The 12,395-nt window shown below is 34.5% G+C and overlaps 1 protein-coding gene across 2 annotated transcripts; it reads left to right on the top strand.

The window, feature by feature from the left end:
• The first annotated feature begins 8,185 nt into the window (after window positions 1-8,185).
• Window positions 8,186-12,321, top strand: LOC120187177 (cyclin-dependent kinase F-4-like). 2 transcript variants are annotated; one of them, XM_039190961.1, is made up of 17 exons: window positions 8,186-8,242; window positions 8,346-8,904; window positions 8,982-9,060; window positions 9,162-9,230; window positions 9,300-9,389; window positions 9,477-9,615; window positions 9,711-9,813; window positions 9,904-9,956; window positions 10,043-10,109; window positions 10,274-10,382; window positions 10,520-10,585; window positions 10,678-10,746; window positions 10,869-10,932; window positions 11,034-11,150; window positions 11,482-11,513; window positions 11,603-11,681; window positions 12,016-12,321. In XM_039190961.1, the coding sequence occupies exons 2-17, from the start codon at window positions 8,897-8,899 to the stop codon at window positions 12,171-12,173; spliced, it is 1,302 nt and encodes a 433-aa protein (XP_039046892.1). In that variant the 5' UTR covers window positions 8,186-8,242; window positions 8,346-8,896; the 3' UTR covers window positions 12,174-12,321. The 2 variants fall into 2 exon arrangements, with proteins under 2 accessions (XP_039046892.1, XP_039046891.1); XM_039190960.1 differs by having other exon boundaries at window positions 11,025-11,150.
• Window positions 12,322-12,395: the final 74 nt, after the last annotated feature.

Below are 12,395 nucleotides of genomic sequence, written 5' to 3'. Positions count from 1 at the left end.
GAATAATGAAGTAGATGAATTTAGTCCAAGTTAGTTGCTTGGGAATTGAACTTGAAGGATAAAATTTTATGGCTCTTATTAACACTTAAACTATAACAAGTTCTTCTCAATGAGCTTAAGAAATTGAATCTGTATACCTAGAAAATTAATAAAGTATTATTATAAGGTATGCGTAATAAAGCTGAGCGATTTTGCTAAAGCAATTGGTTATAGAGGTAACTTAAAAGTCATGACTTTATGAATATATTATATTCAAACCAAGACACTGATCGGGTACCTAAGAATTCGGTGTTTGCTCCAATATTGTTGTCAAGTCAAATACTTTGTGATGAGATAAATCCTTTAGGTAAGACAAAATAAGGTCAAATGAGACCAAAATTAATTAAATATAAACTACAAAGTCTGAGGTTTAAACGAATAAGGAGTTTCAATGAACATGGACTAAGGGAGTTGAGAAACACTTGTTATAGTCAACTTTACACAAGCACTTAGGAATTCTACTTTATATCGATATTTCTACACTACCGCTACTAGAGGAGTCTATAAAACTTGAACAAATGGAAGATTTCAAAAAAAAAAACCAAAATAGAAGTGTTCCAAAAGGTTTAGCAATTGAGTATGCTAGTTGCGTCATTTTGTACCCATCCGATCAAAATGCCAAGCCGAGAAGAATGGGAATATCATAATGTTCACATGAACAGAAAAGAGAATGACAACTTGATAACAAAAACCATAGAAAATTTAGAAAGCCAACCTAAAATCAAACCGCTTAATTTTGACACTTGTCAAAGAGATATAATTCTAAATGATCAAAAGAGCAGTTGATTCTTTGATATCCAATGAACTCTTGTTTTATAATTTGTCTCAATTGTAAGCCCAAAGTAAGTGACAATATTTTTCAAAACTTCTTCATCGAACTTTTTCACATTTTGAAAATTGAAAAATAAAGGAAAATATTTTCAAAGATAATCTCTCTAGGGAATATATTTTAAAAGTTGACAAATGTCTCTCAAACATAGAATCTTATGATCAGAGTTCGAGTAAAAAAGATGAAATTTTGGAGAAAAATTTATTAAGGCAAGAAGAACGAATTGTCATCATCCAAGAATTACAAGGGTTCATTCTTATGTGAAGAAATGAAGATGACCAAATCAAAAAGAGAATGAAGATTGCTTGTGTGACCATTCCTGACCATTGATCAAGAAAACATGCATAATATGGACATACGTATCACATAAATTTATTAAGGCAAGAAGAACAAATTGTCACCATCCTAGAATTACAAGGGTTCATTCTTATGTGAAGAAATGAAGATGGCCAAATCAAGAAGAGAATGCAGATTGCATGCTTGACCATTCATGACCATTGATCAATAAAACATACATAATATGGACATACGTATCACATGAATTTGCATCTTTGTGTCAGACATTCATCATCACATATAATATAAGAAACTTGATTTTTCTCCCTCGATGATGCCTTTTAAATTTTTACTCTCATGAGGATAACTCCATAAGCTCATTTTTCTTCTTCTTAAAAGTAACTAAAACTTAAAGAAATTAGATAAAATTCATCTTCACATTCTTTCAAGATAGTTGCATTTATAAATACACAATGTTTATAAATTTTTCAAAAAATATCAATGACAACTAAACCTCCTCAGCACGAAGGAGCAATATTGCCTTTGACAGCAATTTTTTGAAGACCATACATCTCCTCAACACAAATGAGCAATGTCATCCTTAAAATCAAATTATCTTCGGGCAATGAGACTTCCTCAACGCGAAAGAATAGTGTTGTATTTAGATACACAATCATTCAAACACGACTAAACGTCCTCAACACGAAGGAACAATATCATTCAGATACTAGACCTCCTTAATGCGAAGGAGCAATATCATCATCAGATTTGTAATAGAGCAAATCACCCAAAAGTGACCAAATCTCCTTAACACGAAGGAGCAATGTCGTATTCAAAAGTCAAATTATCTCCAGGTAATCAGACTTCCTCAACAAGAATAAATTGTGTTGTCTTCAGATTCATAGTCATTCAAACGACAAGACTTCCTCAACGCGAAGGAACAGATCGTGTATCTCCCTTGAGATTGTTTCTTTTGAAACAAAATTTCATCTTGTTCAACACAACTTCCCTCAAAACAAGAATAAAAATTTGTCACTCTCGAGATAATTTTTATCTCACTCGAGATAATTTTCCTTGAAAATCAAACTTAAACGAAATTTTGTCTCACTCGAGACAATCTTCTCTCAAAAGTAAATATTTTATCTCACATAAGATAATTTCTTTTAAAATCAGTTTTGTTTTGTTTGAGATTGTTTCATTTGAAACCCAAAACATTGACCTCGTTTCTCTTGAAACAAATTATCTTACTTAAAATTCCTTTCTCTTGAAAGTACAACTTCTGACATTATTTTCTTTAAAGGAATAAAATTCAACTCTTTAAAAATATTTCTCTTGGAATAGAATTTTGAAAAAAAAATCTCCCTTGAAATAAAGATCATTTGCAATTCTCTTGAGAAAACACTGAATTTCAAAATGAAAGATAAAACTAAACAAATATTTGTTTTCTTTTTGTCTGTCATATTCTTGTTAACACAAAAATGGATAAAAAAGAATAACTGTTAACACTAGTTTTATTCGAGTTTTATTTATTTATTATTATTATTATTAATATTATTTATTTTTGTCTTTCTTTTCTTTTATTTGCAGGCCATTAAAAGCCTAAACCAAGCCCAGTTACAAAGCAAGCTCCATTTGGGCCCTTAAAACCCAAAACCTAATCCCAATCTAACTTGCCCTAAACCTAGCCTAGCCGCCACCACAACTCCCACCACCGTCAGCCGATCACCAAACTGTCATTGTGCAAACCTAAGCAAACAAAAAAATGGCCAGTCAAAAAAATCCAAGCAAATCAGCTTAATCCCAAAATGTTGGGATTTCAACAGTGATATATTTTATTACTTCCGAACAAATTCATTGAAAATCCTACCAAATCTGAAAAAGAGGGAAGAAAAGAGGATAAAAGCAAGAGAAGACCAAAAGAAATCCACAAAATCGAAAAAAGAGAGAAGAAAGGATAAGCTTACCATCAGGACTTTAACGGTGACAGCTCCGACGGTTGGTTCGTGAATCCAAAAGGTCAATTGAAGGAGAAGACCGAGTGGAGTAACATACCTTGGAACCAAGTCGATCCAACAATCCGATGACATAGATCAAAGGGTGGAAGCCGAGAGGTTCCATGATCTTTTTGTGGAGTTGAAGATCCTTCCTCGCGAAACCAAGACCGGATCCGAGTTCCTAGTGTCCAGACGAATCTTCCATTGAAGTTCGGCGTTTAACGACCATTGGAGACGGCGGCGAGCGACGGCAAGCTGAAGGAGCGGCGGTGACAAGTTATGGAGAAGAAGATAGCTGATGCTTTTGTTTGTTAGGGTTATAACAAAACCCTTAGTAAATGAATAAGGAAGAAGCCTTCCTTCATATTTCATGTGGGCCATATAGCTTCACAAGTAGGCCGACGTTCATAAGGGTAAAAGACCCAGAGAAGCATGCTTCAAGTTAACTGTTAGTTAATATATTTATAATTTACATTCTAATTTTACAATTAATTTAATTTAATTTCTGTTTTAATTTAATTCAATGTTTTTTGTTTGATTTGCATATTTATTTTATATATATTATATTTCGATTCTTATCTAAGATCATTATTTTGTTCAATTTAGTGTATTAATTATGTTTTGTTTTAATTGGCAGCATGTTCTGTTTTTTGAAAATAACCTCAGTGATAAAAAATGTCTTATAATATACGATTTTAATCAACTTTTTTTGGATTTGTCAAAATGACCAATTAAATCGCAATGCGATCGATAATTCGCAACGCGATCTCCAGTATCGCAAATCAGTTTCCAGATTCGCAACGCGAACTTCAACTATCGAAACGCGAACTTGGACTATCGCAATTCGAATATGTAAATGTCTTATAATATACGATTTTAATCAACTTTTTTTGGATTTGTCAAAATGACCAATTAAATCGCAATGCGATCGATAATTCGCAACGCGATCTCTAGTATCGCAAATCAGTTTCCAGATTCGCAACGCGAACTTCGACTATCGCAACGCGAACTTCGACTATCGCATTGCGATTTACATATTCGCATTGCGATAGTCCAAGTTCGCGTTTCGATAGTCGAAGTTCGCGTTGCGATTTTCCAAATTCGTTGCGATGGTCCAAGTTCGCGTTGCGATTTATTCCAATGCGATAGTCCAAGTTCGTTGCGATAGTCGAAGTTCGCATTGCGATTTATTCCAAGTTCGTTGCGATAGTCCAAAATCACGACGACTGGTGGTGTTGCATTTGTTTCTAAAGAATTTTCTCTAAAAAGATAGTATTTGCGCGGACGTGTCGAAGACACGTATTGCCACGACCACGACCACGACCACGAGACGGATGGCGGCGGCGGCGCGCGAGAGTCCCCCTTGTTCTCTATCACCCAACAATGAAGTGGGAAAGACATGCCTTAAATATCATTCCCAATAGTGTTTCCAATACTATGTGGGATTGAGCATTACCAACACTTGTTTCCAATACTATGTGATTATTCAAGAAACAATTAACAATCATGCACCTTAAAACAACTGAATCAGCAACCAATTGCATTAGTATTATACGATTAAATATGTCATAATTAAAAGTCAATCTACAATCAATCGCGATTATTGCAATTTTAAGCAAAACATTCAAAAAAATTGCATCACTCGCGATAATAAAAAAATTGTTATCGTGCAATTACAATCAATTGAAAATAAATTAGAATTGCATGAAAACTAAACGAACCACAAATACTTTTCATACAAATACTAAAGTCATTAACTATAATTCACAAATAATATCACTATTAAGGCTCAATCCCACATAGTATTGGGAACAAGTGTTGGTAATGCTCAATCCTACATAGTATTGGAAACACTATTGGGAATGGTATTTAAGGCTTAGCTTTCCCACTTCCTTGTTGAGTGATAGAGAACAAGGGGGACTTCTCGTCTCGTCTCGGGTGTGGTCGTGGTAATACGTGTTTTTTATACGTCCGCGCGAATACTATCTTTTTATAGAAAATTCTTAGGAAACAAATGCAATACAACCAGTCGTTGCGATTTTGGACTATCGCAACGAACTTCGACTATCGCAACGCGAACTTGGAATAAATCGCAACGCGAACTTAGAATAAATCGCAACGCGAACTTGGACTATCGCAACGAATTTGGAATAAATCGCAACGCGAACTTCGACTATCACAACGAACTTGGACTATCGCAACGAATTTGGAATAAATCGCAACGCGAACTTCGACTATCGCAACGAACTTGGAATAAATCGCAACGCGAACTTGGAATAAATCGCAACGCGAACTTCGACTATCGTAACGAATTTGGAATAAATCGCAACGCGAACTTCGACTATCGCAACGAACTTGGAATAAATCGCAACGCGAACTTGGAATAAATCGCAACGCGAATTTCAACTATCGCAACGAACTTGGAATAAATCGCAACGTGAACTTGGAATAAATCGCAACGCGAACTTCGACTATCGCAACGAACTTGGACTATCGCAACGCGAACTTGGACTATCGCAACGAATTTGAAATAAATCGCAACGCGAATTTCGACTATCGCAACGAACTTAGACTATCGCATTACGAACTTGGACTATCGCAACGAATTTGGAATAAATTGCAACGCAAACTTCGACTATCGCATTGCGATAGTCGAAGTTCGCGTTGCGAATCTGGAAACTGATTTGCAATACCGGAGATCGCGTTGCGAATTATCGATCGCATTGCGATTTACTTGGTCATTTTGACAAATCCAAAAAAAGTTGATTAAAATCGTATATTATAAGGTATTTTTGGTCGGTTATTTTTCTCCTGTTTTTTTCCTTCTAGACACTATTACATAGATATATTATGTTATAGTTACGTATATATATTATGTTATAGTTATGTTATTGTTTTCACATGCATTAACATAGTTTATATTGGATAGACATTTTAAAATATGTATGTTTCATTTATTATAGTATCATAATATGTTTATATATTATTTTAAATTGTATCATATTCATTTATTTGATACTGCTTTTAATATCTTTTACTCGTATATTTTCATGAACATTTATCGTAGAATGGATGTGAAAAATATCACTTAATAGAAGTAGTGTGATTCGATGACATTCGAACAAAAAATGAACTTAAAATAAATCGAGTCTATTTTTGAGAAATTTTGTGATACGAAATAATTAATCAATGTACGATACAAAGGGTAATGTTTTAATTTTGGACTCGAACTTGCAAATTCCACTATAACGATAACGTATAAGCGACTAAGTATCAATTTTGGGCGTTGTGGGGGTGCTTACCTTTCCCCACGTGTAATCGACTCCAGAACCCTTTAAAATAAAATTTTGGAAAACACATATTAATTTTTGTCTAAAAAATTGTTTTTCTTAAAATTGTTTTAAAACATATTTTTAGGTATTCGATCTACCTAACCCAAAAGTTGATGATGACTCTAAATTCAGATCAAATTTCAAATTAAATAATAACCCAAAGGTTGTTATAATTTAGCGGGTCATGTTTGAGATTTTAATGAAATATTAATGAAGTTTTTTGGGAAATTTGAATTTTTGGGAACACGATGAATCTAATATGTTACGTCAATTTTTCTTAATGATAATTATCTCCATGACAGCAAATAAAAATTCAATGATCATATTATAAATTTTAAAAGTTTAGTCATTTGACTACAAGTGTTTAAACCTTACAACGACCACTTATGTAGTTTCACCTAAATAATAACATATTATAAAATGACGCTAAAATTAAGCTTTTACTCGTTTCACACACGAGGTGAACCCCCGCCTTAACTGATAGTGGTATTAAGGCAAAGGCGACTATATTTAGCGTCATAATTCTAAACACCCACAAAATTCTACTTTTGCGGGAGAGAAATACGGACGCTCTGGATTCCACCTCCTCCCGTCCTTGGCGACGGTGTTTATACCGCTTCATCTTCAGGTTTTTCCGTTCATCTCTTTTGCCTTAGATCTGCCACGATTACATCTTTCTTCTTCTTTCCTCTGATTTTGTTCGTGTTTGGGGTAGATCAGGGTTCTTTTCAATTGTATATATTCTTCGATTTATGCGTATATATACTTTGTTCCTCGCTTGCCATAACTACTGTTTCCTATTGCTTTAGGCGATTTCACGAATACGGGTGTGCGTGTTCGATTTATGAGAAAATATCTTGGGATCTGTCGCTCTTTTCCTAAATTAATCCGTTCCTGTTTCTGATTCCTGATGCTTGTTTCAGTGGGTTTCCTTCATGTTTGATTTTTTATAAATCGTCATTTCCACCATCACCGCAAACAAACCCTGAACCATCGTTGTTATCTAGAATTGGGAATAATTTATCTGATCTGCTGAGTTGCAGCTAATTTGAGAATTGTTGATTGAATATTTCTCTGGTCATGCTAACCTCATCCTCTTTATATATATATATATATATATATATATATATTGCTTATTAAGATGAATATTATTTCACTTTTTTTACATAGTTGCATTATGCGTATCGTATTCTTGAATTAGCATGTACTCTTTTCTGAGTGATACTCTTCTCCCATTCCTTTGACAAGAAGCAATACGTTCATTTTTAGTATTATTCATGAGTCATGGTATTATTCTCATTTAGTAGTAGAATTCTGTGCAACATAATTTTTTGTGTGCCCTGATTAGATATATCTTAACTCAAAGTTCAATTGATATTGTTTCAATGTTAGATTGTACCTGAGTTGGATTTAAAGTGATATACTTTCCTTTTCAAGACATGGAAAAAGTGTGCTTCTGGTTAAATTGCTACCTTTTCCGAGTGTTTTCATTCCAAGAAGTGCTCGATTGGCGGTTTCTTGTTCATGGAGATTTCCTTTTGGTTTCTTTTGTCAAGTGCACCTAATCCCCTGTATCATTTTAACGTTCAACACGAGAATTGGAATGCTAGTTTCTTCTGAGATATGTGTTGGATCCTTAGCAAACTTCTTCAAGTAAGCAGTTTTGTCTTCTCTGTTTGATTAAAAATCATATAGGTAGGATCTAAATATTTTGTTTGCAGTGAATTGATGATACTGCATCTGGTTGAAAATTTTGGGAAAATGCCTTTCAGGTGCTCTATATATTTGCATAATCATGTTTTCTTATATCTGTCAACTATTTGTGCCTTTTCTAACCTTTAATGTATTCTTCTTCTCATTCTTCTATTATCACAGGTCTTAACACTCTTGGTACACTGTTGAAAGTTTCATGTTAAACTTTAGCAGCTCTAGTTCTCTATCAGTTTTCTGTTGTTGCTCCTGATGGATACTGATTAGTGATGAATATTGATGTATTGAGCATTCTGCAACAGTTTCTATTTAGCCTAGATGAGTTGACTGTGATTAAGTTTTTAAAACCAAGAGAAAGTATATTAAGCTTCGGATCATTCCTGTTTAATAAAGCAAATCAATAATTCTGGTTGGTGCCTGTCAGTATGTTATGTGGAGCTCATCTATTCCCTCCGTTGATGCTTTGTTCTCTGCTTGAAGCTATGGATTTAGTAACAAATAAAGCTCTGAAGCCCATCCACCATAATATTTCTGGTTTTATGGTTTTGCATGTTGCTTGAGGAAATTGATTGACTGAGGTGACCAACAACACAGTTTGTTAATGTTCTATTGTTTCTAATACAAAAATTTTTACTGAAGATATATGTCATATCATTACCATTGTTTCTTATACATCTCTTGACTAAAGTGAGGGCTACATTTTCTTCTACAAGAAAATGGAGAGGTATGATGTTTTATCTGGGATGCCTAGATGATATTTATTTTCTGCTAGTTCTGCTTATCGATTTTTTAATGTATTAGATACAAGATAATAAAGGAAGTTGGTGATGGAACATTTGGTAGTGTATGGCAAGCTATTAATAAGCTGTCTGGTGAAGTTGTGAGTATGCCCACAATCTAATATATTTAAACTTGTTAAAACATATATCTTTAAATGTGTTGGCTCTGATACATTATTTTTTAATGTATTCTGTTTTGAAGGTTGCAATTAAGAAAATGAAGAAGAAATATTACACATGGGAAGAGTGTGTGAATTTGAGAGAAGTTAAGGTAATATGAGTCACTTTCTTCTGATTTTTCTCTTTTTTCATATGCATGATAATCTGTCTCATTTGGCAGTCACTGAGGAGAATGAGTCATCCCAATATTGTGAAGCTAAAGGAAGTCATCAGGGAAAATAACATTCTGTACTTTGTGTTTGAATATATGGTAAGCGTCTGCTTGTATTTGTGTTATAATTTGCTATATGTTCTTTGGGGCTTTTATTGCTTTTCTCAAAACATGCAAATATTCCAGGAATTCAATCTCTACCAACTTATGAAAGACAGAGAAAAGCTTTTTTCAGAAGTTGAAATCAGAAATTGGTGTTTCCAAGTCTTTCAAGGTCTTGCATACGTGCACCAGTGTGGATATTTTCATCGTGACCTAAAGCCAGGTACAGTATGTAAATTTTGCCTGTAGAATTCATGTTTATCTATCTTATGTTTTCTCAAAGAAATATTATGCAACTAACTGCTGTGTTCTTTCCAGAGAATCTGTTGGTTACTAGAGATGTAATCAAAATTGCTGATTTTGGTCTTGCACGGGAAATTAGTTCACAGCCTCCATACACTGAATATGTGTCAACACGCTGGTAAGTTTGATACTTGAGGATTTAGTTGATTTTCCACCTTTTCTGTTTTTTTTATATTTATTAGAACTATCTAAGTGTTGGCTTCTTTAGGTATCGCGCCCCTGAAATACTTCTTCAATCGTACCTATATTCTTCAAAAGTTGGTGAGTTTTCAGTGCAATCAGTACTGACTATTCACTTAATAGTGGAAATGCTGGCAGTCCTGATTATTCTTTCACTTTGCATACAGATATGTGGGCAATGGGTGCAATAATGGCAGAATTGTTCACCTTATGTCCTCTTTTTCCTGGTGCCAAGTATGTTATTATAATTTCCTTATGTGCTGTGAACACCTCCTTGAGATTGTGCAGCTTATATATGCACTGATTTTATCTATTTATTTTTTCTTATTTGTTTGGCAACTACGAGTATTCTCCTGGTTGTTCACAGGATTGATGCTCACCTTTCATTATGCATGCAGCGAAGCAGATGAAATCTACAAAATTTGCAGTGTAATCGGTACTCCAACTAAGGATTTATGGTCTGATGGTCTTAACCTTGCAAGAGCAATAAACTACCAGTTCCCACAGGTCTTACTCTCCCTGAATTGTGATCGCATGGTTATTAGTTTCATACATAATTTGAATTTTTTTACCTGTGAACACTTGGTGTGGATTGTCTAATGAGTGACTGGAATCTAATATATTTTTAAATCTTACTTTTGAAGTTCCCTGGTGTGCATCTGTCCACATTGATACCATCAGCAAGTGATGATGCAATTAACCTTATTACCGTTAAGTGCATTTCTGCTCTCTGTTGCTTTTTGTTTCTCTTGATGGAATTGCTTCAAGGGAAATTGACTGTTGCTTTGCTTCTTGTTTTTAGTCTCTCTGTTCATGGGATCCTTGCAAAAGGCCAATGGCTGCCGAGACGCTTCGACATCCATTCTTTCAGGTTGTGTGTCCTTTATAGTTACTTCTGCATTCTTAATATTATTCTATGATGTTCTTTAATGAAGTCAGAATAATCATGTTGTAGCTAGGCCTCTCATAACATAACCTCCCTTTGATTTGCAGAGTTGTTATTATGTTCCACCCTCTCTTCGCCCCAGAGTTGCTGTGTCTAGAACTCCTCCATCTGGTTCGTTTGAGACTCTTACGAATTTGCCCCACCTTGTTTTTTTCTTTTGGGTGCCGGTTATCTTCCTTAATTTATTCGTTATTTTTAATTAGCATGCTTAGTTGGGGAGAAAGGAACATTGGAATGGCAATCAGGTAGGAGATTCTCTGGGGCTCTACCTAATTCAAAGCTAACTGACAATCATTCCACTGTAAAGGCAAGTGCATCTTTGGGCACAGGTAATGAAATTTAGTGTAATAATACTGAAAAATACTTCATTAATGATGTTGGATATAGGTACATGCACATGATGAATACATCGAGTTTTCTTGCTATGTTTGTAATATTACTATAAACAAACTGCACTTCTGCATTAAGTTCGAGTCTCCGTGCTCAGTGATGGTTTTAGCAATTAAATTGTCTGTGTTGCTTGAATACATATTCTTTCTATGTTTGAATACATAGAGATTTCTTGCTATTGTTTAATCATTGCCTTGTTACTTTGTCCAAACTGTAACTCATTAAGGTTTTATACTGTGGGATTTTCTACTAATTGATTGATTCTTGCAGGTGTGCAACTCAAGCTGGATCTGGTTAATAAGGTAATTGTAATCTTGTATGTCTTAGCTTTTCTTCTTATCTAGTAGTGATTTTGTACATTGCGACTAAACACGATCCTTCTTTATTAAAGGATCTTAGTAATAATGACAAGTCCTTGAAGAGCTCTGCTAGACAACCAAGGTATCGGCCACCAGGAAGAAAAAGTCCATGTAAGCATACTATATTATATTGAATGGTCACTGTTTATTTATTTATTTTAATCTAGATTCAATTATATCAATATCATGACTAGTTGAGTATTTCTCTCTGTATATTAGCATCCCTTGGTAACAAGAGGAATGGGACCTGTATATAAGGTTAAAGTTGATCCATAGTTGTGCTTATTGATAGCCATCTACTTGTTCAGTTTCTCGAATGATATACACACATTTTGGTTGGTGAATATGATTATGGTTGGATCTTGAAAAAAATTAAGAGCCATGTTTCTGTGTTATTATGATTTGATATTTGGACTTTGACATGAAAATATAATTTTTGGTCCAGTTGCTGCTGCATCCATCAACAAGGACCTGAATGCCATTGGAGCTGCGGATGTAGCGGATAAGTTGGCAAATGTGACAATTGGGAATCGGCGGCCATATGTTGTGCAATTAAGGCACTCCTCCTATAAAGGCTGGGGTTCAGTGGACTGCGGGGTGTGACCTGTTTCTTATACCTACCCCCATGTGAAACTTGAATCACCAGGAAAAAAGTAGCAGCATGTAATGTTGATATGCCCTAGCGTCATGGTTCGTATAATAAATAATCGCTGGAGTCCAAATATCGAAATGAGTGTTTTCTTTGATAAACAAGAGACCAGTTTACTGTCTTTGACATTTGCTTTGATAAATAAAGTGCCAATTTGTTAAAACTTGTTGTGTGTT

The sequence above is a fragment of the Hibiscus syriacus genome, unplaced genomic scaffold (genome assembly GCF_006381635.1).
Source record: "Hibiscus syriacus cultivar Baekdansim isolate YM2019G1 unplaced genomic scaffold, ASM638163v2 tig00113722_pilon, whole genome shotgun sequence".
In the NCBI taxonomy this organism is placed as follows: Eukaryota; Viridiplantae; Streptophyta; class Magnoliopsida; order Malvales; family Malvaceae; genus Hibiscus; species Hibiscus syriacus.
The sequence above is the reverse complement of the archived record's forward strand: the minus strand, read 5'-3'. Positions and strand labels throughout refer to the sequence as shown.